The sequence below is a fragment of the Capricornis sumatraensis genome, chromosome 6, assembly GCF_032405125.1.
Source record: "Capricornis sumatraensis isolate serow.1 chromosome 6, serow.2, whole genome shotgun sequence".
In the NCBI taxonomy this organism is placed as follows: domain Eukaryota; kingdom Metazoa; phylum Chordata; class Mammalia; order Artiodactyla; family Bovidae; genus Capricornis; species Capricornis sumatraensis.
This window is the reverse complement of record NC_091074.1, coordinates 50,540,743-50,565,579: the sequence shown is the minus strand read 5'-3', so window position 1 is coordinate 50,565,579 and position 24,837 is coordinate 50,540,743. Positions and strand designations below refer to the sequence as shown.

Genomic DNA, 24,837 nt, shown 5'->3' with positions numbered 1-24,837 from the left:
AAGGTTATCAAAAAAAGTTAAACCCAAGATATACTGTGTTTCTGGCCTCCCCAATCCATCAACCTAGAAACCCTGCTGAAAGAATGAAATGAGGTTAGCTTGCCATGGCTTTCTCTCAGAGACCCCCTACCAGTACTTAATGATGTTATTTATCTTCTCTAAATAGCCCTGTGGCATCTGAATAATTTCTCCGAAATTTTGACCTGAGGTCCACATCAAGCATAGCCCTCTTGAGTTTCCCTTCTCCTTTTGAAAGCAGGACATTTGCTTATCTCTAGTCTCCTGATTCTGTTTCTATTCTCTGTGATTTCTTAAACATCATTAGCAGAAGCAATCTACTTACTCTTTCAGCATGTAATTACTTTGCAACTGGACACTTGAACTCATTTGAAGTGGCTTGATAGGCTCTATCTACTCTCCTATCAGTAGCTTTTGTCCGACATTTCATATGCCTTGCTTTTCAAATCTGAGCATTGTTCACATTCCTGAAGAATCTGGAAACAGGGTATGAGGAGGTTATTGGCACCTCCTCCCCCTCTAGCAGCTGTTTGAAGACTGGCAGGAGCATTCCTTGAGGAGGGGCCCTGCTGTCTCCAGAGGGTCTGGACTTCAGGTGCAGCCCTGCAGAGGGACTTGGGAAGCAGCGGGGAGGTGGGAGACACCTGCCTAACCCTGGTACCCAGTGGGGCATCCGGGCGGTGGCCGAAGGGCGCTTTTCTCCCTGATGCCCTTCAGGCTCTGCTCTCTTCCCCCAGGCTAGTCTGTCTTCTTCTTGACCCTCATTTTAATAAACCCTGATGATATCTTTAGGATTGGTGGAAAGCTTCAGCATGTTCTGAATCTTAGCTCTCCCCACATTGTAGAAAATCATTTATTGATCCTGGAAATATTAATTGCACTCCCGCCCCCCGCCCACCTCCTTTCCAGCCTTGAGTGCCAGAGGGTTAAAAAACTCAGGGTACTTGCTTCCACTAGCTTGCCCTGCGGTGGGGGAGACGGTTCTGAACAGGCAAGCGGCCAGGGGATTTCTGGGAAGTAGGGGTCATGTGAGCCCCTTATATAAGACTGTGATAACATTATCTGGTATTTGGTCCCTTTGGGGGCGTCCCAGGTGGCTCAGTGGTAAAGAATCTGCCTGCAATGTGGGAGACACGGGTTCATTTGCTAGGTCGGGAAGATCCCCTGGAGGAGGAAATGGCAACTCACTCCAATATCCTTGCCTGGAAAATTCCATGGAGAAAGGAGTCTGGAGGGCTACAGTTCATGGGGTAGCAAAGAGTTGGACATAACTGAGCATGCACACATATGATTCCTTTTAGGGGAAAAGTATACATCATTATCACATTTATTTGGGACAAGAGAGCCAGCATTTTTACCCTAGTACATTATAGTACCTTTTAAAGGACTTGAGAAACCGCAAACCCAAGGACCAAGAGTACTTGTTTAATTCCTGTACACAGACTCCTTTTTGCAAATGGAGAGTCTCTTGTAGCATTTCCCTAATGAGTGAGGCTGGGCTACTGTTTTAAAGGGCCACATATAGTCAACCCACACTCCAGAAGGGATAGACTCTTCCTTTAAAAAGTTCCCTTTTCTTCTTTCAATGTTTTCTTTCCAGAGTGCTCTACCTGGAGTGCATTTAGGTATTTACAATATCAAAGGCTTTCCCTCAGTTATCATCATCCTGAGGCTTCCATCCAAGATGGACTAATCACACCATTGTTCATACTGTCTTTTAAGATACATTTATAGGAACATACGTTTTTCCCCTGGAGAAGGAAATGGCAATCCATTCCAGTGTTCTTGCCTGGGAAATCCCATGGACAAAGGAGCCTGGTGGGCTTGTAACACAGTCCATGGGGTTGCAAAGAGTTGGACACAGACTGAGCTCAGTGTACATTTTTAAAGCCAAATCATACCATTATTTAATAAGCTTTTTTGTTTTGTTTGAACTTTTTTCCCAGTCAGGTTGCTGACCCACATAGGTCTGTCCTTCCACATTCCTTAACAGGATCATTTGAAATTATTCTGTTGGTATCTCCTCTGTTCAGAGCCTCCCTTCCCCGATGAGCTGTCATCTCAGTCAGTCTCAGGTCCAGGAACCATGCGCCCGCCCTTCTCCAGGGTATCTGCAGCGTGTCCTGGGATGTGTCTGCCTTGCTATATGTCATTCCCAGAATGTTCGTCACTCTTACATATTGTGACACCACATAGTCTGTTTCAGCTTCTGTATCCCCTTGGTTAAGACCATCACCAACCCAAGATCCCAAATGTGTCTTGAAAAGAGCAGTCCCAATTCTGTGCCTTATTCCTAACATCCCCTTACACACAGAGTTTCCTCAGCATTTCTCCCAGGCCCTTCACTGCTTCTGTGCCCTCACCCTCATCACTGGCTGTGTGTGGGATGGCCTGCCTTCTCTCAGAGACATGGAATCCCTCTTGTCAGATGGTTACTTAAGAGCTCGCAGTAGCTCCTCATCGCCTCACCGATGGTGACCAAACTTCCTACCGTGGGAAGGACAGTCTTCCATGATCTGGCCCTAGGACCTTCTTGACTTCATTTTCCACCATGCAGCTTTCCCTTGTGTGTCACACATTCCAGCTGACTCTGCTCTTCCAGCACAGTCTTGTACTTTGGCTCCTCTCTCCTGGGTTTATGCTTTGCCCTCTCTGCCTTGCTTCCCGCTCTCCTGGGGCAGAGTGGGCAGTGTCCCTGAGGACGGACATGTACGTGGCTATACATGGGCTCTGTATGCCAAAGGCACCATCTATGCCTGGAGTAAGACCTAAAGGGGATGTGGGGTTTTCCCAGGTGTGTCACACGTCTCAGCTACTTCTCTGAAAAAAGTGAAAGTGTTAGTCACTCAGTCATGTCTGACTTTTTGCAATCCCATGGACTGTAGCCCACCAGGCTCCTCTGTCCAGGGAATTCTCCAGGCAAGAACACTGGAGTGGGTAGCCATTCCCTTCTCCAGAGAATCTTCCTGACCCAGGGATCGAACCTGGGTCTCCTGCATTGCAGGGAGATTCTCTACCATCTGAGCCACCAGGAAAGCCTACTTGTCTGCCACCACACAAAGGGACACCAGAGGGGCAGTTTCAAAATCCTCAACTGAAGAGGCTTTCCCTAGAGGCCAGGGCCCTCTCTTGTGTGGTGGTTGGCATTTCCAGTTGAAGATCAGCTAGAGATTAACTCTGTAATCCGACTACCAAGATGGTGCTCAGAAAGCGAGTTAGGGCTCAGGGCCCCCTCTGGGTGCTGACTGATGTAGCAAAGTACAGCATCCTATCTGATGGGCACAACAACTGTCTGAGGTAAGTACTCACCCCATTTTACAAATGAGGAGCTAGACTTGGGTAGGCTAAAGCTGCCTTCCTAAGGTCACCCCCACACCCACCAAGCAAATGCTGCTGTCTCCCACTGCTTCTAGCACAGCTGATGGAAATACGTAGAGGGAGATGGGGCTGGAGTAGCAGGCATTGACTTGTTTGGAAGAGGCAGGAAAAGTCCCCAGTCATCTTGCCAGCAATCCCCTGAGGTGGGCAAGGCAGGTAGGTGATTATACTGAGGCGTGAAGTGTGACATGAACCGCCAGAGGTCGCCAGCCTAGGAGGAAGGAGCCGGGCTGGGATGAGGACCCAGGTCTTCTGACTCGAGTGTTCTTTCTACTCTACCACAGGTGTAACGTGGAGAAGGTGCCCAGTAATTCTCAGTTGGAAATAGAAGGAAACAGGTCAGGATCTGTCTTGTATTCCTGTGTCTCTAAATACAGGTATCCCTTGGCCCACCACCCGGCCTTCGAAGCAGATCCCTCCGACGGCCTCCTGATCGTCCCTCCTTGTAGTGGGCGATGGAGGCACAGATGTTCTCGAGCACCTGTTGCGGCTTTTGTTCGTGCTGTGTTTCCATTTGGGCGTGTCCATCCTGTCAATGCGCTTCTTACAAAGGCATCAGGAGCCGCCACCAGCGGGACCCTCCCACCAGACATGGGTTTCTGTCGCTTGCCCTCCTCTCTGAGCGCGGCTTCTGCCTCCCATCCCACGGGCCTCTTAGCTCTGCGCTGTCTCGGTTTGAAGCGTAATGGAAAGCACCGGGTGCTGTGCGCGCGCGCGCCCCCCGCTGGCCGACCCTGTGCGGTCACCTGTGCGGAGAGTGTCACCGGCTTGGGTTCAGGGCACGACTTCCAGGCTTACCCGTCGCCTGTGGTCTAAGCAGCCTGTTTAACCTTCGTGTGACTCTGCTTTTGTCGAGTGGAGAGCAGAAATGCTTTTCTCTTGGAGACTTTGTGAGAATGAGAGGATGTCGGTTGGGAGAGAGGGGCGTGCAGCCATTACAAAGGGTGAAGAGTTGTTATTAGTATAGTGAAAATAACTTCTTCCCCCTTTTGGTCAGCCTGTACTTAAAAAAAAAAATTTCGATACCGTATATTGCCGTCATGTTCCACTTTGTCAGTTGCCTCAATAATGTCCCTTTTGGCGCTTTCCCCCCCCAGTTTGGGGCCAGAAGGATAAAGAATCCAAGCGGCATTGCAGAACAGATTACCGTCACCGGCTGTGGCACTCCCTCCGTATAGGGAGGTTAAATATTGGGTGATTCATACCCCCTATATCTGTATGGAGATGAAGCTGTTGGACAAGATTGTCGGGTTTTTTTTGGTATTTCTTAGTTAACAGTGATCAATCCTGGAAGCCAGACACACAAACCATACTGGGTACTAAGAGGTGTCAAGAATGGTGTTCTGTTTTTGCCACTATGAGAAAGAACTCAGTCTGAGTTCGAATTTCAGAAGTGAAACAAGAAACACTTGACTTCTGGAGTCTTGATATGAACCAACATGGTAAATATTTCCACCGTCAGGATGTAGAAAGGAAGCTTTATGGTCTAAAAGGCATAATGTAGGCTGAATGCCTGGTGCGGTGAACAGGAACAGGCAGAAGCTCCTTCACCCCACTGCCCGGGTTCCATCAATATAGTCATGTGACCATGAAAAGAGGATTAATAACTTTAAAGGGTATTAAGAGCCCCCAGGGTCATGCCTAGGCTTTCTGAGGAGACGACATGACCGTATATAGTTAGGACCCAGATAAATCTTTTGACTGCAGATACATTTAAACTGCAGCTTCCAGAGGCATAGAAGGGGGTGACGTTTGCTTCCTCGGGACTCTTCCGAGTCTGTCTGGCCCCTTACTGTCACGTATGCTGCTTCTCCCCAGAAGCCCGAGTTTAAGACATGTTGTTCAGAGCTTGCGTCATGATTAATTTTTAAAAATTCTTTAAAATCCCTCCATGTGTTCAAAAGCACTGAGCTTTTTCTACATGTCAGTCTCTGTGTAAGTATTGAGAATGAGGCGGGGGAGGGATGAGTAAAATGAAATGCCTTAACATAGTTGGAAAGAGTTATATAAAGGAAAAACACAGATCTGTCATCTGAATCGAGTGCATGTGCCAGGTGAGAGGGTAGGCGCGGCAGAAGCCAAGTCAGTCGGTGGCTTGTGGGGGGAGTATAAATCCCCCCAAAGTAGCTAGGGGTGGGGTGGGGGAAGCAGGGTGGGGGTAGCGAGGTGAGGAGGCCCAGCTATGTTAGGCAGCCAGGGAGGAGGCAAAGAAAAGCGGGACCCTCTCTAGAGACCATACACCTCTCAGTATGGCTGCGTCATCAGGTGCAAGGGAAGCGGGGCATAGCACTGGACAGGTGGCAGGTGTGAAAGCAAGAGGACAGGTACTCAGAGGTGTGATTCACAGGACTTTGGGGCAGCCCAGAGGTGAGGTGGAGGAGAACTTGATAAACTCCTGGTTCTCTGTCCTGAGTGGTAAATGGATCGGTGAAATTTACATTTACAGAAATAGGGCTGAAAAAGAAGGTGGCCTGTGGTACATACTCCATCCTAGGAAATCTAAACTCTCTCCATGGCTATTAACAGCCCTTAATGTTGTGATTATGTTGTTAGTATTGACTATCCCTTAAGGACCAGCCAAGAAGCTCTTTTAGACAAAATTTATTTTTAGCAACATTGGCACCAGACATTTGGTATTTCTTTAAATGGGGGAGGGAAGCTGTGACCAGACATCAGGCTCAAGCCGGACCCTTTTCATTTAATTAGATTACAGAGAAATTGCCATGAAATACAAGCATGACCAAGTGGAGACAGAGAATTTTAGTTCTAGGTGAAGAACCTTTCTTCACTTACTCAGTTTGGGCACTGTGGGCTCAGAGACAGGGCTGGCAGTCTGTCTTGCATTTTCCCCTGGAAGAGGGCATGGCAACCCACGCCAGTCTCCTTGCCTGGAGAATCCCATAGACAGAGGAGCCTGGCAGGTTGCGCGGTCCATGGGTCCATGGGGTCACAAAGAACTGGACACGACTGAGCGACTGAGGACTAGTGTACTAGCAGTGTGAGTGAGGAAATCAGAGGCTCAGGTGATGTCCCTGGCAATGCTTTTTCTCAAGAGTATAGTCCTCAGATTAGTCCTGGGGCTTCTTGGACAATTGGCAGTGTGGTTAAAGCCCCTGAGGTGTTTTTGCTACAAAGTAGCCAGTTGAACTTCCTTTACCTCAGCATTCCCCGAACTCATTTAACCAGCGAAGACCCTGTCCAAGGAACACTGTTAATGATCCATTAAGCTCGCCTTCCATAGGGCACACGTATCGGGAAATGAGGGCTCAGAAGTTGCATTTAGTCCTGAGAGTCAGCTCAGGGAAATGTGGATACCAGGACTTAATTTTGTCCTCCTTAAACAGTACTGATACTCTCAGATGTGTACTGGGATATGCCGCTCTTGCCTCCTGGTGACTTGACACTTATTAATGATGCTCAGCCAATTTTAACCATGTACAGCAGGTGGGCAGCCCACAAATAAACTTGGCCCATCCGCTTTCTGAGGCACAGAAGGCCTCCCCAGGGCTCCGAGCTTCAGCCTAGCCCAGGAGCCCAGGGTCTCTGCCTCTCAAAGCTTCAGGACAACCAGCACAAGCGACCTCTCTCTGAGGCAGGGGAAAAAGCCCCAGCTAGAAACAAGGAAACTGATTTTCTTACAGGGCTGATAAGCTGTCTTCAAACCATTCTCTGTCTTTTGATTTTAAAATGGATCGTTCTGAAAGAGGACAGTTATTAGGCATAAATGTTCTTGTACATCCATAGGAAAAATATCCGCCTCGTTTCTTTAGAATCACACCTCACATGTCTTCCTTAAGAATTTCCTAAAATTAGAGGAAAAAGCACTCTTGGGGTGCTTGCTACAACACACAGGCACATCCCTTTAACAGAGTGACATTTGGTATCTGCAGCTCAGGTAGAGAGCGGTTTGATTTTGTTTGCCTGCAAAAGCTTTGTGCTTTTTGAGCTTGATCACAATTCAACCAAAAGCTTTGAAGCGTTTGTTTTGTTTTTTGTTTTTTTTTTTTACATTACGAAGTTAGAGACCTGGGGAGAAATTGAAGGACAGAATATTCAGTGGAAGGGAAGGTGGGTTCTTACCTTTGGAAAGGAATGCTTCCTTTGAGTCACTTCTGAGTCTCCAAGATGAGGTGACAAAAGCTGAGCAAGGAAGCAACGTCTCACTGAGACAGGTGGACAGTTAGAATCCCATGCCTCCACCTGCTGTGATGAAGTGTCATGGGAAAGAAAGAGAAGAGGAAACTAGATGGCCCGAGTCAATGTTTCTAAAAAGCCAAGTGGCAGATGATGAATCTTCTCAGTCATCTCCTCAAAATGCTTGTCCAAATACACAATAAATAAATAACACTCCAAACCTCATGTCCTGGCCATCGCCTCTGGTTTGCTGTAAGTTCAGTGAGAACTTACTTCGTTGTAAGTTCAATGAGAAAATTCTGAAGGAATAGATAGGAACTTTATACAGTAGATTCTGTTAAAATCTACTTTTTTAAGATAGAAAATTTATGGAATTATTGTTCTATTATTCTATTTATTTGGCTTTATATGGAAGAGTTAAAAGGTGCCAGGTGACGAACTGTGCTGTTTACGGTGACATAAATAATACCTGGTCATATGCCCCTCAGACGACGTTTCTCTGGGAAAAATCAAATTAGATTTTTTACTTATAGCATGCTTTCAAAGAAGGTAACCCGGGAAAGTGTTTGAGGTCTACTTTATTTATGGATGACAGTATGGTTCCAAATCATATTAGATTGTAAATCTTCATTTTGTTGAACAAGAGCACATTATTATTAATGTATGTTTATGCGCTGACATTTCTCCTTCTGGTCCTTAGTTCATGCCTTTTAAAAAACCTAGTTGAATGTGCATTGCATTTACAATTTGATATCCTGTTGGTTTTTTTCCATTGAATGTCATACTGAGCATTTTCCTGTCTTTTAAGGCACATAATTTAAAACTACATAAGTTTAGATTCTAGCGTTCCCTCACTTGTTTTTTCCCCTAATTGTTTAGCATATTGACTGCCTTATTTTAAATAATCCTGGGATGAACATCTTTACATGTACATATAATATACATATATATATATATCTTTATCCATATTTCTGCCTAGAGTAGATTACCAATCACAAAACCATACATCAGAGTATGATTGCATTGAAGACTTGTTAAAGCCTTGGTGCTTTTCTTATTGAACTGAGTGAGCCCTTTAAGTCTCCTAACTTTGGGGCATTTACCTTGCATAAACCTGGGGTAACCTCATTTTGGTTGATAGGCACATTATATATCTAATCCTTAAACAACCCTTGGGGTAATTTTCACAGCTATCCATTCCACTACCAGAAGCAAGTCAGCCCACATCCCATTCTCTTTTGGTATTACCTCCTATATGCCTCAAGAAGCCGGGAAGTCGGATTCTCAAGCTTGTTGGGAGTTACAGTATTGTCCATCAGTACTCAGTAAGATTCGGATGAGAGGCCTCAGTAGAGTGCAGAGTGCAGGTGCTCTGACCCCTACTATATGACTGGCTCAGGTCTCTGGGGGCTTCCCGGATAAGCAGAGTGCTACTCAGATCTAAGTGCATTTTTAAATGGTATTTACTAAACCCTATAGGAATCTGACCCTACAAAAAGAAACAGGCTTCCACCTACTGCCCTCCAATGCTGACCCAGTTTTTATGGTTTTCTTCTGAAATGATTTCCCATGTTTGACCCCTTTAGGACTCTAATAATTTTCTGTGAAACCTTTCCAACTACAAGTGGGTGTTCTAAATCATGATGAAATCTTATGGAGGCAAGAAAACCATACACTTTTATATTCATTCATTAAATATAAAAAAATATAAACAAAACCTATTTCGGCTTTAGTTAAGATTACTTTCCAGAAGTATCCATTAGGAATTCTTGTCGGTAGATCAGCTTTGGCAGGTAAAAACACAAATCATGAAGCAGCCAAAAAAATTTAAAGGACCCTTAACCACTAGCATTAAACACATACTAGCCAGCATTTTCGGAGAAGGTGATGGCACCCCACTCCAGTCCTCTTGCCTGGAAAATCCCATGGATGGAGGAGCCCGATAGGCTGCAGTCCATGGGGTTGCTAAGAGTCGGACATGACTGAGTGACTTCACTTTCACTTTTCCCTTTCATGCATTGGAGAAGGAAATGGCAACCCACTCCAGTGTTCTTGCCTGGAGAATCCCAGAGAAGGGGGAGCCTGGTGGGTGGCCATCTCTGGGGTTGCAGAGTTGGACATGACTGAAGCGACTTAGCAGGAGCAGCAGCGGCAGCCAGCATTTTAAAGGAGTAGGTTTCTAAGCTAGTATTACAGTCTTATGCACTCTTCCGGCTTTACCTAAACTGTAATCAGAGGTAGACCTGATATTTATGTGACATTTATAATGTCTGTAGTCATCATTTTTAAGTCATAGTAGTAGAGATGTGAAATTCTTGCCATTCTGTTTATGGAGGTAATGGGAGAAAAACTGGCTCCCAGATGAAGCACAGCAAAGCAAATCTCGTGTGTGTGTGTATAAGCATGTAAACTCTACATGCAGGACTTGCAAACCACCATTAGCATAGTGGCATGTAGGGCTTTTCCATCTCATGTACCATGACAGCAAAGCCAGGTGTCTCTTTGACCTCGAGAGGAAATGTGTGTGCCTACCAGCACCTGCAAACTCTGTTAAATGCAGTGGGTTCCTTTATCTTTGTATTTTAGGTTATTCTCCTTCTCCACCCCCTACATCTTATAGGATCACGTTTCTTATTCTGTGATAGACTGTTGTATGAAATAGGTGGGAAATCAGACCATTTTGGAGGAGGGGGGCAGGTATCACTTTTGCCATGGCAAACAGCACATTTGGAAATAATAATTTCTGCTCAAGCCTTAAATGTATAAAATGACATAATGGAAAATGCCTTGGGGGTAGGATAAGAAATGGAACACCTTCTGCAAATCATTGTACAATTAGTCCATTGTTATGTACTTTAGGGGAAAAAAACTTCCTGGCAGTGAAGAAAAAAAGTATTTGAGAAGGTATATTGAAAAAGCATTTGTGCAGCTTAAGTTTGAGAAAGAAATGCCAAGAATTCAAAACTCTGTCAGGCTGCCTTCTTCTTCTTTTTTTTTAAACCTTTTTAAAAAACCTTTAATTTAGGGAAAAATAAGTTACCGTAACATTAGCAAGTGGTCCGGCTACCTCGTGCATTCTATAGGTTATATAAAAGCTGAATGTCCTTCAGGACCACCTGACATTTCCTGCCTGGGGCTGAGATGAGAAGTGTCCCCTCTGATAAGATGATGGGGGAAGGGTTCTGACTGCACGTAAAGTGTTCCCATGCTCTGTGGAGGAGAGAGAAAACCCAGCATACATAGAATTAAGTTCTGAGCAGCAAGGTACCAAGAGTTGTTTAATATTGAGGAGAACAGTTTCTTGATCCTGGATGGATCATGGAATATTTGAAGGGAGTAAAGGATAGAGAACGTTCTAGCCATGGAGTAAGAGGTGGGAGACTTGGAATTTGTGATAAAGAGGGGATCAGCTGACGTACTTGGGAGTACGTATAGAGAGGCTGTTCTGACCGGAAGAGTCACATTAGCAGGACAGATGGGGTTTGCAGAGAAGGAGCTGAGGAGGGCTCTGAAAGCTAAACTGAGGGGTTTGAATGGAGATGGTTCTAGTGAAACCACAAGAAGGTTTTCTTAGATGGCATCCAGGTCTTCCTTCAGCTCTGGTCCTTGGTTCTTTGGAGGTGTTGGGGGTGGGGGAGCATAAAGAAAGTGAGATAGGAATATTAAGCCACGTGAGCCTTTGTTTTTGAAACCAAGTAAATTTATGTCATTTTACAGGTATTGGTCCTGAGTTTCAGAACATTCAGCTGTCTCTTTTATTGAGCATAGATAACTCTGGACTTGTCTCCTTCGTAGGTTCTAGAATATGTTGTGGGAACAGGACATCAGACCAAGATTGTTTGAGCCATTCTGTCCCTGATGAAAAGAGCTTTACCACAGCCTCAGTGCAAACTGCTTCTTTCCTACTTCTCTAGTAGCGCAGATGAAATTGAGAGTACGTCCATCACAGGTGTACACAGCAAAGATATACTTGTAATCCGTCAATAGAAAAATGACACCATCTGTTGGCAATGTAGAAAATGACACTGAAGATGTCACTGAGGGTCAGGTGTTAAATCCAAAATTACAAAGAGGTCTGACTGTTGCTAGGGTATAAAGAATGCCAATTATAAACAGAAAAATGAATATCTATAAATTCCTCTATTGCCTTTCAGATATTCATTTACAGACTGGTGAAATGTTTGTGTATTTAAGTCTCAGAATGGGAGAAAGAAAAACAGAACAGAGATTGGGGCCCTGTGTCAAAGGTGACAGCAAATGAAATGGTTTTTTTCACATTCTATATGGGGTAATTTATGGTGGTACCATCACATTTCTCAACCTCAAATGGGAGGAAGGGGTGGCTGAGGGTAAGCAAACACCTTGGTTCTTGCCACAGTAATCTTTAAAATCCAGCTTCCTATCAAAGTGCGGTGTTCCTTATACCTCGTGGGTTGGCCCCTGGCTTCAGTATTCATGAGGCTTGTATATGCATTAAAAAATAAAACTAAATACTGACCCAGTATCACAGAAAAACTCACCCATCCCTTTGACAGGATTTTCGGTTAATTTATGCAGGCCCCTTTGCACTTCAGCATTTTCCCCACTGGTTGCTAGGCAACCATTTGAGTTACTGCGCATGCCTTTTTTATGATAACTGTCATTATGATTATTTTTTAATTATACGACTGGGACTATAGATTAAAACAGCATATTGTCACTCATTCTCTGCTGCTGCTTCTAGCATTCTCACACACTCCTAGGATTACCTTCCAAAATTTACATGGCAGTGATTTATATTTTTTTCATGTATTTCTGGCTTCACAAAAGAAGTGGAGATGGCATTGTAAGGAGAGTGAGATTTTTGTGAAAAATGGCTATACCATATCTCCCAAGCTGTTATTGATCTAGATACGCTCGGTCAGAAAATAGGATCCTGAGCCTAAATTATATCTCGTTCCTTTGATTGTGTCTGCTTCTAACATTAAGTAATGTTAAATGCTTATATTGTATTATAGTCTGTTTCTCAAAATTACAAAATGTGAAGACTTGTTGCTATTAAATGTGCTTTCAAATAAAGCTACCATGAATTGGGGGGGTCGGGGGGAGGGTACAGCACTGATCCCAGGCGCATGAAGCAGCCACACTTGCTAAATATGTTTGTTCTTTTCTGCGCAAATTACTTCATACACACAAAATGGAGTTAGGCAAGATGAAGGGGTTCCTCCGGCAAATAATAATAAAGGTACGTGTGGTTCACAGTGTGTAAAAATGCTCTCAAAGGAATAAGACTGCAAAGATAAGGCAGCCCTAGTACATACAGAAGCTTTTCACTTGAATTTCCAGAGGATGTTCTAACACACTATTTTCTGAATATACAGTGACTATGAAAACAAAGGGGTATGGAAAGAAAGCCAGTGTTATTTATTTTTTTATAACCAATTCAATTATTACTCATTTAGAAATGGGATTTTTGGTTGAATGGGATATTTTAAATATTTGTATCAAACTGAAGAGGTTCACTCTGTGGATTTCCCACACATACATGGCAGAAGTGGAGACCTGCTGGTGTTTCCGTGTGATTTTGAAGTTAGCACCAGGGACATGAATCTCTCATAGCGTTAGCGGTAGGATTTCCTTTGGTCTGAAGAGCCCCATGTTTCTATGCATGGGCTGCCATTTGCTTTTTTGACATTTTCTGAAAAGAATACAGGTTTGTCTCAGTAGTGTGTGACCTGTTATGGTTCTGTGTGTCTCCCCCACCCTACAGTTCAGGGCGACAGCTCAGCGAAGTCTTCATTCAGTTACCTTCAAGAAAAGAATTACCAGAATATTATGAATTAATTAGGAAACCGGTGGATTTCAAAAAAATAAAGGTACATCTTTTGTTTACAAACTTTTCTTTAAGTAAATAAAATAGAAATGTAAATAGGTTGGAAAAAATCATAATTATTAGGACTCAACAGTGGTGACCCATCTTACTGCCACTGCCCCACACCGGGGCCTGGCACTAAAAAGGTCAGCATGTTCCTGTGCCTTTAGGTGTACGTTATTTAATCATCATATTGAGAGCTCATATTGATTATACGGCATTTTATTTAAGAAGTCTCAGATTGCTTCCATGATCCCAGTGCCCTTACAGGTTGCCGTCATATGCTCCTCACTGCCCCTTGTAAGAAGGGTGGTCTCTGTGGATGGCGCCCCCTGGAGTTGTGTAGCCCCACCTTTCTGGCAGGACTGTCTACTGGGAAGACAAAGGGTAGATCGGGCTTTGTTAACCAAGTACTGATTGTTGTATTTCTACCTCCACCCTCCCCCACCCCTGCGCCGCCACCCCCCACCCCCCCACCCCCTGACTCTGTTTTATCCACAATTTCCATCAGGAAAGAATTCGTAATCATAAGTACCGGAGCCTGGGTGACCTGGAGAAAGACGTCATGCTCCTCTGTCACAATGCTCAGACATTCAACTTGGAGGGATCCCAGGTGAGACATGTTTAACCTTAAACATGCCTGTGTTGTTGTCAGTAAAATATTTTCATTTGCTACCACCGCTCCTATCCTGGCAGAAGAAAAGGAAAAATAAAAGCCTATCTTTCCATGCTACTTACCTACGTAAGTCAATTGAGGCCTTGGCATTTTTAAATTAATGCCAGCTCCTTTGTACCATATCCATACTAGTTTCTACTTGTGCTTCCCTTTTAAGGCCTGGCTTTTAACCAGAGGAGGAATTTAAGTTAATAACTTAATATAACGCCTAAAAGCTAGAGGTACAATCTTTGCTTTTATAGAAATGGTATATTTGGTTATATTTACCTTGGGTTTTCTGATTGTAACTTTGCCTCAGGAGCTGAAACTGCTGTTTTGTTTTAGAACAAAAATTATATAGCAAAAACAACCATCACCCCTAATTGTTACAAAAATGCTTTTTATCAGGTCAGCTGCAGTTCTCTTTACTTTCTTTCTCTGCAGTTAGTGGGTATAAGAGTCTGTAAGTGTTTATTAAAATAACTAAGTAGGTAGAGGACACTCTCGCTTTAATTACACCTCAATTTCACTCACCTTTTGTAGGAACTCTCCTTTCCCCATCTATGCTCTCATACTTATGAAGCAGAAAGAACATGAAGGCAGGCCAGTGTGTCTGCCAACCAAGGCAGTGTTAAACCACCATCAAAGTCCTTAGGCCTCTTTCCTGATTGGGCTTTTTAATCTTCATGTCAGTTCCAGTCACTAAATTGGAGAATGTGGGCCTCCGCAGAATGTGCCTTGAACAGACTATACACCTTTCCAGTTAATGGGACTTAATATTAGTGTTATTTTGACCAAAACAATAGGTCTTGAAAGCAAGCCTTCTTCAAAGAAATTTAAGGTGAAAACTAGGACACAGTTAAGTCCAAGAGTCGATACAGAAGCGTTTTGTGAATGACCACTTAAGGTTTGTGGGTAGACTGGAGGTTCTTTACAGAACTGTGGCTACATTGTGGTATTCACCCTGACCCACCACCCGCAGTTTGCCACACTGCCTCACCCCTGACCTGGGGTGATAAATGGCCTCTCGATTGGCTTCCTTCCCAGGCCCACCTGGATGTTGGTTTATCTTTTTCTAAGCACCTTCTTATTCTGTCCATCTACTTCCCACCAAGCTTTGAGCTTTCCCCACATACTATTAAAATAGAGAATGAATTTAATCGCCGTAGTTTGCTTTCTGAGGTTATATCCTCACTCTTTGGCCTTATCTCCTGCTGTTCCTCAACCTAAACAGTTCATAGTCCAATAAGACAGGTCCCGTAATCACCCACTTCCCCAGATACGCATGCAGTTGTAGGAAAGAATATAAATAGAGTGCCTTGATAGTAACAGCTTGCATAATAGTCATTCCATGTCATAACCAGGAAATTGATGATGGCTCCATCCCAGACACATCTTTGCGATTCTTGCCTCCCCACCTTTTCCTTTGCTCCCCTTTCCTAAAAACCCCTCTTTCTGACCCCTGATAGGACCATCCTCACCTTTAAGATCCAAAACTAAAACACTACAGCTAAACTGTAGTGTCTCTGCCGAAATTCTGCCCCAGTGGCCCCATCCCAGTGTGTCTCCTTTACCATTTTTAAGTGCACAGCTCAGCAGCATGAAGGGTATTTTCATTGTTGTGCCATAGACCTCCAGAACTTTTTCACCTTGTAAAAGTGAAACTCTCTAATCTTTCCACCAAACACTGTTCTACCTTCTCTTTCTATGAATTAGACTATTCTGGACAGCTCATAAGGGAATCACACAGTATTGGTCTGTCTGGGAGTGGCTTGTTATTTCACCTAGCATCGTGTCCTCAAAGTTCATCCATGTGGTATAGCATGTAACAGGATTTCTTTGCTTTTTAAGGCTGGATAATATTCCACCATATGGATAGACCTCATTTTGTTTATCCATACCTCTGTGATGAAAATTTGGTCTGCTTCTACCTCTCGGCTACTGTGAATAGTGCTATTGTAAACATGGGTGTGTACGCGCATCTCTTCGGGACCCTGCTTTCAATTCCTTTGGGTATATATCTGGAATGGGCTTGCTGGATCATATGGTACTTCTGTTTTCAGTTTTTTGAGGAAAAGGGCCATTTTTGAACTTTAGAGTTCTCTCAGCAACCACACAGGGCTATACTCACATATGTGCATACACTAGAAATAACGCATTTATTGCAATACTGTTGGCTGGCACAGATAAAGTCAGTAATAAGTAATGGCTTTCCATTTTTGTTAGGAGAATTGCACCTTTAAAAACATGTTACTATACCACAGTACTTGATGGAACAATTTAAGAAATATAGTTTGATTTATTTTTTCTTTCTAGATTTATTGAGATTTTAGTGACCTAAGGCACTGTTTTACCTAAGTTTACCATGTACAGTATAATTTTACTTACATAAATCATGAAATGATTGCCACAGTAAGTTTAGTGAATATCCATCATCTCATATAAAATCAAAGAAATAGAAAAAAAATATTTTTCCTTGTAATGAGAACTTAGATTTACTGTCTTAACAACATTCATATTAAACGTACAGCAGTATTGATGATATTTACCATATTGTACCTTACATCCCTGTAACTATTTGTCTTATAACTGGATGTTTGTATCTTTTGACTGCTGCTGCTAAGTCGCTTCAGTCGTGTCCGACTCTGTGCGACCCCATAGATGGCAGCCCACTAGGCTCCCCCGTCCCTGGGATTCTCCAGGCAAGAACACTGGAGTGGGTTGCCATTTCCTTCTCCAATGCATGAGAGGGAAAAGGGAAAGTGAAGTCGCTCAGTCGTGTCCGACTCTTGGTGACCCCATGGACTGCAGCCTACCAGGCTCCTCCGTCCATGGGATTCTCCAGGCAAGACTACTGGAGTGGGGTGCCATTGCCTTCTCCAATCTTTTGACTACCTTCATCCAATTCTATCTTCCCCTACCCCCGCCTTTGGTAACCACAAATTTGATCTCTTAAGAAATAACATTTTTAAACACTAGTCTTGCTGTCAAAAATGAGAGGACATCTTATTGAAGCCCACCCTTCCCTCTCAAGCATGTGCGCGCACACACAGACGCTGAAATTAACTCAGCTGTATGTGGACTTTTCCAATAAGACTATCTCTGTAGATCTGAGTTTGGTGTTTTCCTGTTGGGTGTCAGAGGTGTGGGCACGGGAAGAAAAGAGCACGCTGCATTTGTGAATCTCAGGCCCTCAGATTGGGGTTTTTAACAGTTGCCATTTTGACCCTTTAGATCTATGAAGACTCCATCGTCTTACAGTCAGTGTTTAAGAGCGCTCGGCAGAAAATTGCCAAAGAGGAAGAGAGTGAGGACGAAAGCAATGAAGAGGAGGAGGAGGAAGATGAAGAAGAGTCAGAGTCAGAGGGTGAGTCCACGTGGCCGCTCCACTTCTTCAGGCTCTGGCCACCTGCGTCGTTTCTCCAGCTGCTCACAGGGCAGATCTGGATTGAGGCCTTGGTCTTCTGTGGCCTCTCTGGGCAACCCTGGCAGTGGACTTACCCTTGCTGGAGCTCCGTTTCCTCCTATGTAAAGCTGAGGTTCTAGATACGCCTCCAACCACGCAGGAGCGTAGCACATGGCCAGGCTCACAGCACACACTGAATGTTGCCTTTGGAAATCAGTGTAATAGACGTTGTCTACCAGCGTGGCTGTTCATACCAGCTTGCTGTTACCCAGCATGGTGGTTCTCTAAACTTGGTGACCGCTGGGCTCCACCCCGGAGTTTCTGATTCAGTGGCCTGCGGTGGGATCTGAGTCAGGGATGCATCCAGCACCGCACTTTGAGGATCACCGCCTTGACTCTCAGACTGTGGTGCATTTTGTCCTTCGTGGATCAGATACTGACCCTGTCTTTTAAGTTTTGATATTTTATTCATCATGGGGGGTTTTTTGCCATGAATTTTGAGCTTTTAAAACATTGCATCGACTGGTACTTATCTTGGTTACAATTTTGGAGTCAAGTTTTTCACCCAAGGCACGAATGTCCTTAGTCTTAATCTAGTCCCAGCCTTGATGAGTAACTATATTATTTCAAAGGTTAAGGCTGCCTTGAAAACATCTAAAATTTCTTCTTACCTAATTATGTTTTCACCCCCTACTTCCTCTCAAAGTAATTATAGTCTTCTAGATAAAACAGTATAGGTATGCTTTAAAAATTTTTTTATTAGATACATGCTTAGTACAGACAACTTGGAAAATATTAAGAAAAGAAAATTTGCAAAATTCCATCACCCAATATACATTTAATTCCAGCTGCCTTCCAGTTTTTTTTCTACACATAAACATTTTATTTATAGAAGTATCACACACTGTTTTGTAGCATGATTTTTGTATTAGAAACATTTTCCCAAAGCAAAGAGGTTTTTATCCAGCCATGCATACGAACATCCATTAATGAATGTACCGAGAGAGAGTAATCTCACTCTAGATAATGCTGTCTGAACATTCTTACCCATAAACCATTGCACACATTTTAAAAACACATCTGATGCCTACGTATTGCCACAGAGAATGGAGCTGACATCTTTGTCAGCAGAGTACTTAAGTGTTTGTTTCCCCATACCCGCATCTGCTCTCAGGGTTATTCTCTTTAGTGATTCTGCCTTTTAAGTATTAGTTTAACCTTTTTCAGTTTCATCTGGTTACTCCCTAGTTTTTATATCCTAGTATTTGATGATTAAGTCTACATAATTTATTCTAGCTAAGCATTTCCGTATTTTAGAGCCAGATTGCTAATCTGTTTTCACATAGCTCCCTTTGTATCCCAGCTATCAGTTGACTTTTTCCCTAACCTCTCCTGAGACTTAGTGCATTAACTTTCTATGGCGATTCTAACAAATGACCGCAAACTTAGTGCCTCAGTACAACTTACATTTACTGTCTCACAGTTCTGTAGGTCACACGTTTGCTGTGGGTCTCTGGGCCAAAATCAAGATGTTAGCAGCCTGCGTTCCTTTCTGGGAGTTCCAGGGGAGAATCCATTTCCTTGTGTCTCCTTCTCATGTTGCATCTCTTTGACCCTGTCTTCTGCCTCCTCTTCATCCACGTTCTTCTTTTTGTTGTTGAGGTATAACTGATATATTAGGTTCAAATATACAGCATAATGATGCCATATTTGTGTATATTTTGAAATGATCACAGTGAATCTCCGTGACATCCATCACCACATAGTTAGAAAAAAAAATTTTTTTTTTCATGACAGGAACTTTGAAGATTTACTCTTAGCACATTTCAAATATGCAATACAATATTCACTATACTCACCCTGGTTACCTTAAACCCCATGACTTAGTTATAACTGGAGATGTATACCTTTTGATTCCCTTCACCCGTTGCCCACCTCACCTCTGTGACCACCATATCTGTTTAGTTTTTAATCTCACATATAAGTGAAATTGTACAGTATCTTTTGCTCTCTGATTTATTTCATTTAGCATAATGCCCTCGTGGTGCATCCATGTTGTCACAAACGTCCTTTTTTAAACCATGTTATTTCATATTCCAGTATAATTGACTTGCAGTGCTCTGCTAGGTTCAGGGGCACAGAAAAGCGATTCAGTTATCCACATACATGTAGCCATTCTTTTTCAGATTCTTTCCCCACATAGATGATTACTCAGTTCTGCTTAATCTACTGCTAGTCTTCTCGGGGGTTCCCTTGTGCCTAAGTTATTTTTGCTGCTGGTAAGGCTTTTTAAGTTTTGACATTTTAATTACAGTCTGTCTCAGTGTGCATCTCTTTGGGATTTCCCTTATTTAGGAATCCCTGGATGTGGACCCTGCTGAGGGTCACTGTGATGGGATAGGGTTTAAGTTTGCTGTGAGATTATGTCTCAGCCTCCTCTTCGCTCCTCTTCCCTGCTTCAGTGTGGGTTTTCCTCATTTGCCCGGTGTGGGAGTGTCACTCAGCTAGTTTTTGCATCATCTTTTTCAGAGGCAGTTGTCCCACTTGTAGCTTACATTCAGGGTGTCTTTGGGAGGCGGCAAGTTCAGCTTCTTCCCGTGTCATCATCTTGAACCAGGAGCTCCTCTTCCTCCACTCTGAAGGACGTGTGATTAGCCTGAGCCTACGTGGTTCACCAGGATAATCTCCCCATCCCGGGGGATTATGGTATGCTCCCTGTTGTGGTGCAAAGTAAACGTATAGACAGGTCTGAGGATTAGGACAGGGACATCTCTGGGAGGCATCATTATTCTGCCTAGCACCACGGTTAGCTAGAACTTGTCACAGGTCTATGTGGTGGTAATGTAGAGCCTTAGAATGCTGTTTAAAGGGCCAGTTTATTAGCCTAGTTGCCCATGGCAGCCTTTTAGGGGGTTCTGTGGAGGAACACAGTCCGCTGACTCACGAGCCTGATGGCTTTCCAGTGCCCACCAGTCCCGTGAGTATGTAGATCGTGTTCTTGAGCATGCACTTTCTCGCCTTGACTGCCAGTCTTCTGCCTTTTCCTGACTTCTATGGATTTCCTGTACTCCTGCGTCAGGAAGAACTATACCTGTATAGGTAAAGGTAGTACACTTTTTCTTTCCAAATTGCTATTTTTTGAATTTACAGGGCTTCACATCTTATACACATTTCCATTACCAGGTAGACCTTCTCATCCCCAGTCTCTTCTTGTCCTAAATTACTCTACCCAAAGCAACATGGCCCTGCCTTATAGCTCATTAAGCAGCAGACATGTGGGGACGGTAGATGGAAGAAGCCTGGACTAGAAATACTGTTTTGTGCACTAGGATTTGCCAGCTTCTGCCATATTTGGGATGGGGGGAGGGCGGATGTCGTCCCTACACTTCAGAACAGCTCTGTCTCATCTTTTTTGTCAGCCTACACTTCCATGGAAGACTTAATGTCTGGAAATGTTCAGTGGGTCCCTCCCCCTTCACAGAAGTCTGAAAAGTTCTCATCTCTGAGATTCCTTCCAGAGCTGATTGCCTCCATGACAATTATCTATTTCTAGGTGCCTTGAGACCCACCAGACATGATATTCCAACAAAACGAGTTTGAATGAGAGACATTCATTCTCAGTCACCTCATCATCCATTCCTGAAAATGCTATTCTAGGGACGCCTGTCCCAGAACAATGCCGGGGGACAGATTTTCTATGTACCTTGGGATGTACGCCTGTAATTGTGGTATAACACTTGACCTCTTTCTTCCAAATGTTTTTATTTCTATCCTCAGAACAGTCCTGTGAAAGTGGAAATGGGTGCCATTTTTCTGTATGTGTTTATACTTCTATTCTTTATATTCTCTGTATACAGAATTATATGGAATTTTATGTCATCTATCTATAGAGATTCATACACACACACAGGGATGACTATATGTGCAAATAGGGATGTATACTACTTTTTCTGAAAATAATCACCAGAAAGAAAACAGTAGGAAGAGAGACTAGAGAAGAGGGAAAAAAGCTTTCAAATTCATTTGTTTTTACTTTCCATTTTGTACCTTGCTGTACTGTTAACTTTTTAAGTCAATTGGAGTTATTTAAACAGTAAAATCACTGTTTTTGTTTTTTTTTTAAACCCTTTTACACGTACACTTTTTAATGTCAAAGTTCTCTTTTAAAAAATGCCCATACCCCTCCATGCGGTCAGTAAGGCAGCTTTCACCATCCTGGTTATTAGGAAGATCCCTGTTCAGCCATCAAGAAACCTGGAAAATGACCCAGCCCAGCTTCCCTCCGGGACCCCATTCCGGCTAGTTGCTTGTTTAGGGTGACTGTGTAACTTATCATGCAAAACCAAGACACATTTGCAAGTGAAAGGGTGCTAACTAAAACTGGATCAGCCACTGGAGAACAGGCATGAATCAAGGACACTCTGGGCACTCTGAGATGTTGGCTTTGTCATCTGTAGGCTGGGATCATTTTACTACTTGTAAAAAGATTCCCCTGTGATTCCTCATTGCTGCCTGTTTGGTTTTATTGTAGCGAAATCTGTTAAGGTGAAAATCAAGCTCAATAAAAAGGATGAGAAAGGCCGGGACAAAGGAAAAGGCAAGAAAAGGCCAAACCGAGGAAAAGCCAAGCCTGTGGTGAGCGATTTTGACAGCGATGAAGAGCAGGATGAAAATGTAAGTATGGCTGTCTTCGCTGAAGTTGGGAAGCCCTCCCCACTTCTGTTTCCCTCTCGTACGCCCATGCCCCTTCCACCCTCAATGCTTTATTACTCAGAAATGAAAATGTAAAGATTTGGTGAGATTTCATTATTGAGGGGTGTGAACTGAGCCACATGATTTATAACAAAGAATTTGGGGCTTTGTTTATTGTCTTTTTAATAGCCTTCAAAAATGAAATAACTGCTAAATCAAGTTCCCTCTTTCCCTTTATCTTCCCAGTGCCCACTTACAAATAGAGTTTTCTGCATGGCCGGTTAATATTTTATAGCCATACCACCCAGCATACCTAGTGTATAGTGGTATACAGAGGAAATAACCATTACATGAGAGGCTGAGAAAAAGTGATAGGATGTCAGAGTTTTGGATCTGAGTTGCTACTTCAGGTGCCGTACAAAGAACTCAGATGAATTTTACATACCTAGAGGTGTTATTTTTAAAATTTGAAAAATTCAGGGTGCATTGATGGAGCCAGGTCCTGACATAAGGGCCTTCTCATATGGTACCATATTTAATGCTTATAATAATCCTAAGATAGATGTCACTCTCACCTTACTACAGAAATCAGTGCTTACTTGTTATGTGTGTTTTGCTGCAGGTCATGTAAGTAAACAGCAGAGGCTGATTTCAGACCCAAAGAGCATAGCTCGGTCTGGGGCGCTGTCCTTGACTCTGTGGGCAGCCGAGGTAGCTTCTAATACAGTGCCTTCTGAAGGGCCCTCCATTTCATTCGCTTTCCAAAGGACTTCCAAGTTCCCTGCCACCAATCCCCTTCTTTTGCTTTCTGGAAAGTTAATTTTCCATGTTCAAATGTATGCTAGTTTGATTTTCCTTCAACATGTTTGCCATTGAGGTCTGTTGAGAAAAGTTTAGCATTCTTATCCCACCCCACCCAGCCTGAACCCTCGACACAAGCATTTTCAAATACATTTAAAATCCTAAAATCAAACACACAGTACTTTATTCTCCCTTGCAACGTGTGCATGCTCAGCCATGTCCGACTCTCTGCAACCCCATGGACGGTAGCCTGCTCTCCATGGGATTCTCCAGGCAAGAATACTGTAGTGGGTTGCCACTTCCTCCTCCAAGAGATCATCCCGACCCAGCAGGTGGATTCTTTACCACTGCACCACCTGGGAAGCCCGTGGATTTTCTAAAAATAGTGCTCAAAATAGAAATCATTAGCCATGAACTTCCCCGGTGGTTGGGAATCTACCTGCCAATGCAGGAGACACAGGCTCAGTCCCTGCTCCGGGAGGATTCTACATGCTGTGGTGCAGGTAAGCCCACGTGCCACAGCTGCTGAGCCTGTACTCTAGGGCCGCAGCTAGAGAAAGCCCTCACACAGCAACAAAGATCCAGCACAGCCATGAAGAAATCATAAGCCGTGAACTTTTCATACCCGACTGTAAGAGAGCACACCGCTGGCACAGATGGCCTGCACTGCTTTGGGGCTTCCAAGTAGGAGGCCCCCTTTTCAGCACAGAGACTGTCGATGCGTCTTTACTAGCAGGGTTAACTGTTTCCGCAGTGTCATTTCTTTTCCACATTGCCTCTCGATGGCTTACTGTCTTTCTGTCCTACATTTACTTTTAGGAACAATCAGAAGCCAGTGGGACCGATGATGAGTGATCACTACGGACATTTTTTTCTTGGTAGAACTGAACTTCTTCCCCTCTCTCGTCTCTACCCAGTGAGTTCATTTCTCTTATGGGCACTGGGTCGTTTCTATATCATTATCATCTATTAACTAGCTTTAGAATAGTGCCAGACAAACATATGATATCATGGTGTAAAAAAACACACACACATACACCTTTGTAACATATTGTGACCAAATGGGCCTCAAAGATTAAAACAAACAAAAAAAGCTTTTGATGGAAAAAATGTGGGTGGATGGTATATTTCTATGGGTGGGTCTAATTTGGTAACAGTTTGATTGTGCCTGGTTTTATCACCTGTTCAAATGAGAAGATTTTTGTCTTTTTGTAGCACTGATAACCAGGAGAAGCCATTAAAAGCCACTGGTTATTTTATTTTTCATCAGGCAATTTTCAAGGTTTTTATTTGTTTGGTATTGTTTTTTTTTACACTGTGGTACATATGAGCAACTTTAATAGGTGATAAATGTACAGTAGTCAGACTTCACCTACATAGACATTTTTCCATTTTATGCTCTATGATCTGAAAAAAAAATGCTTTTTGAATTGTATAAGATTGATGTCTACTGTAAACATTGCTTAATTTTTTCGCTCTTGATTTAAAAAAAGTTTTGTTGAAATCGCTATTGAATATTGCAATCTATATAGTGTAATGGATGGCTTCTTTTGTCACCCTTATCTCCTATGTTACCAACGTGTATCGTCTCCTTCTCCCTAAAGTGTACTTAATCTTTGCTTTCTTTGCACAATGTCTTTGGTTGCAAGTCATAAGCCTGAGGCAAATAAAATTCCAGTAATTTCCAAGAATGTGGTGTTGGTGCTTTCCTAATAAAGATATAACTGAGCTCAACAAACACTGCCTCTGGTTTTTGAGTTCTGGGAGATGATTAAAACCCTGGTGCCTGAGTAAGAGTGTCCTGCAGAGGGCCGGGCAAGCTCTTTCTACAGTGCACATGGTAGAGAAAAAAAATTTCTTCAAGACTGAGAGTATCCCCTAGAAGGAACCAGGTGCGTTGCA

General features: G+C 43.3%; 1 protein-coding gene across 1 annotated transcript in view; it reads left to right on the top strand.

The window, feature by feature from the left end:
- Window positions 1–24,593, top strand: part of SMARCA2 (SWI/SNF related BAF chromatin remodeling complex subunit ATPase 2) — a 163,458-nt gene extending 138,865 nt beyond the window's left edge. Inside the window, exons 28-33 of the mRNA XM_068973585.1 lie at window positions 6,838–6,840; window positions 13,280–13,385; window positions 13,893–13,994; window positions 17,271–17,403; window positions 21,974–22,116; window positions 23,755–24,593. Of these exons, the coding sequence (XP_068829686.1) occupies window positions 6,838–6,840; window positions 13,280–13,385; window positions 13,893–13,994; window positions 17,271–17,403; window positions 21,974–22,116; window positions 23,755–23,790 (523 nt within the window). The 3' untranslated portion in view covers window positions 23,791–24,593. The remainder of the gene's footprint in view (window positions 1–6,837; window positions 6,841–13,279; window positions 13,386–13,892; window positions 13,995–17,270; window positions 17,404–21,973; window positions 22,117–23,754) is intronic.
- The last annotated feature ends 244 nt before the right edge of the window (window positions 24,594–24,837 follow it).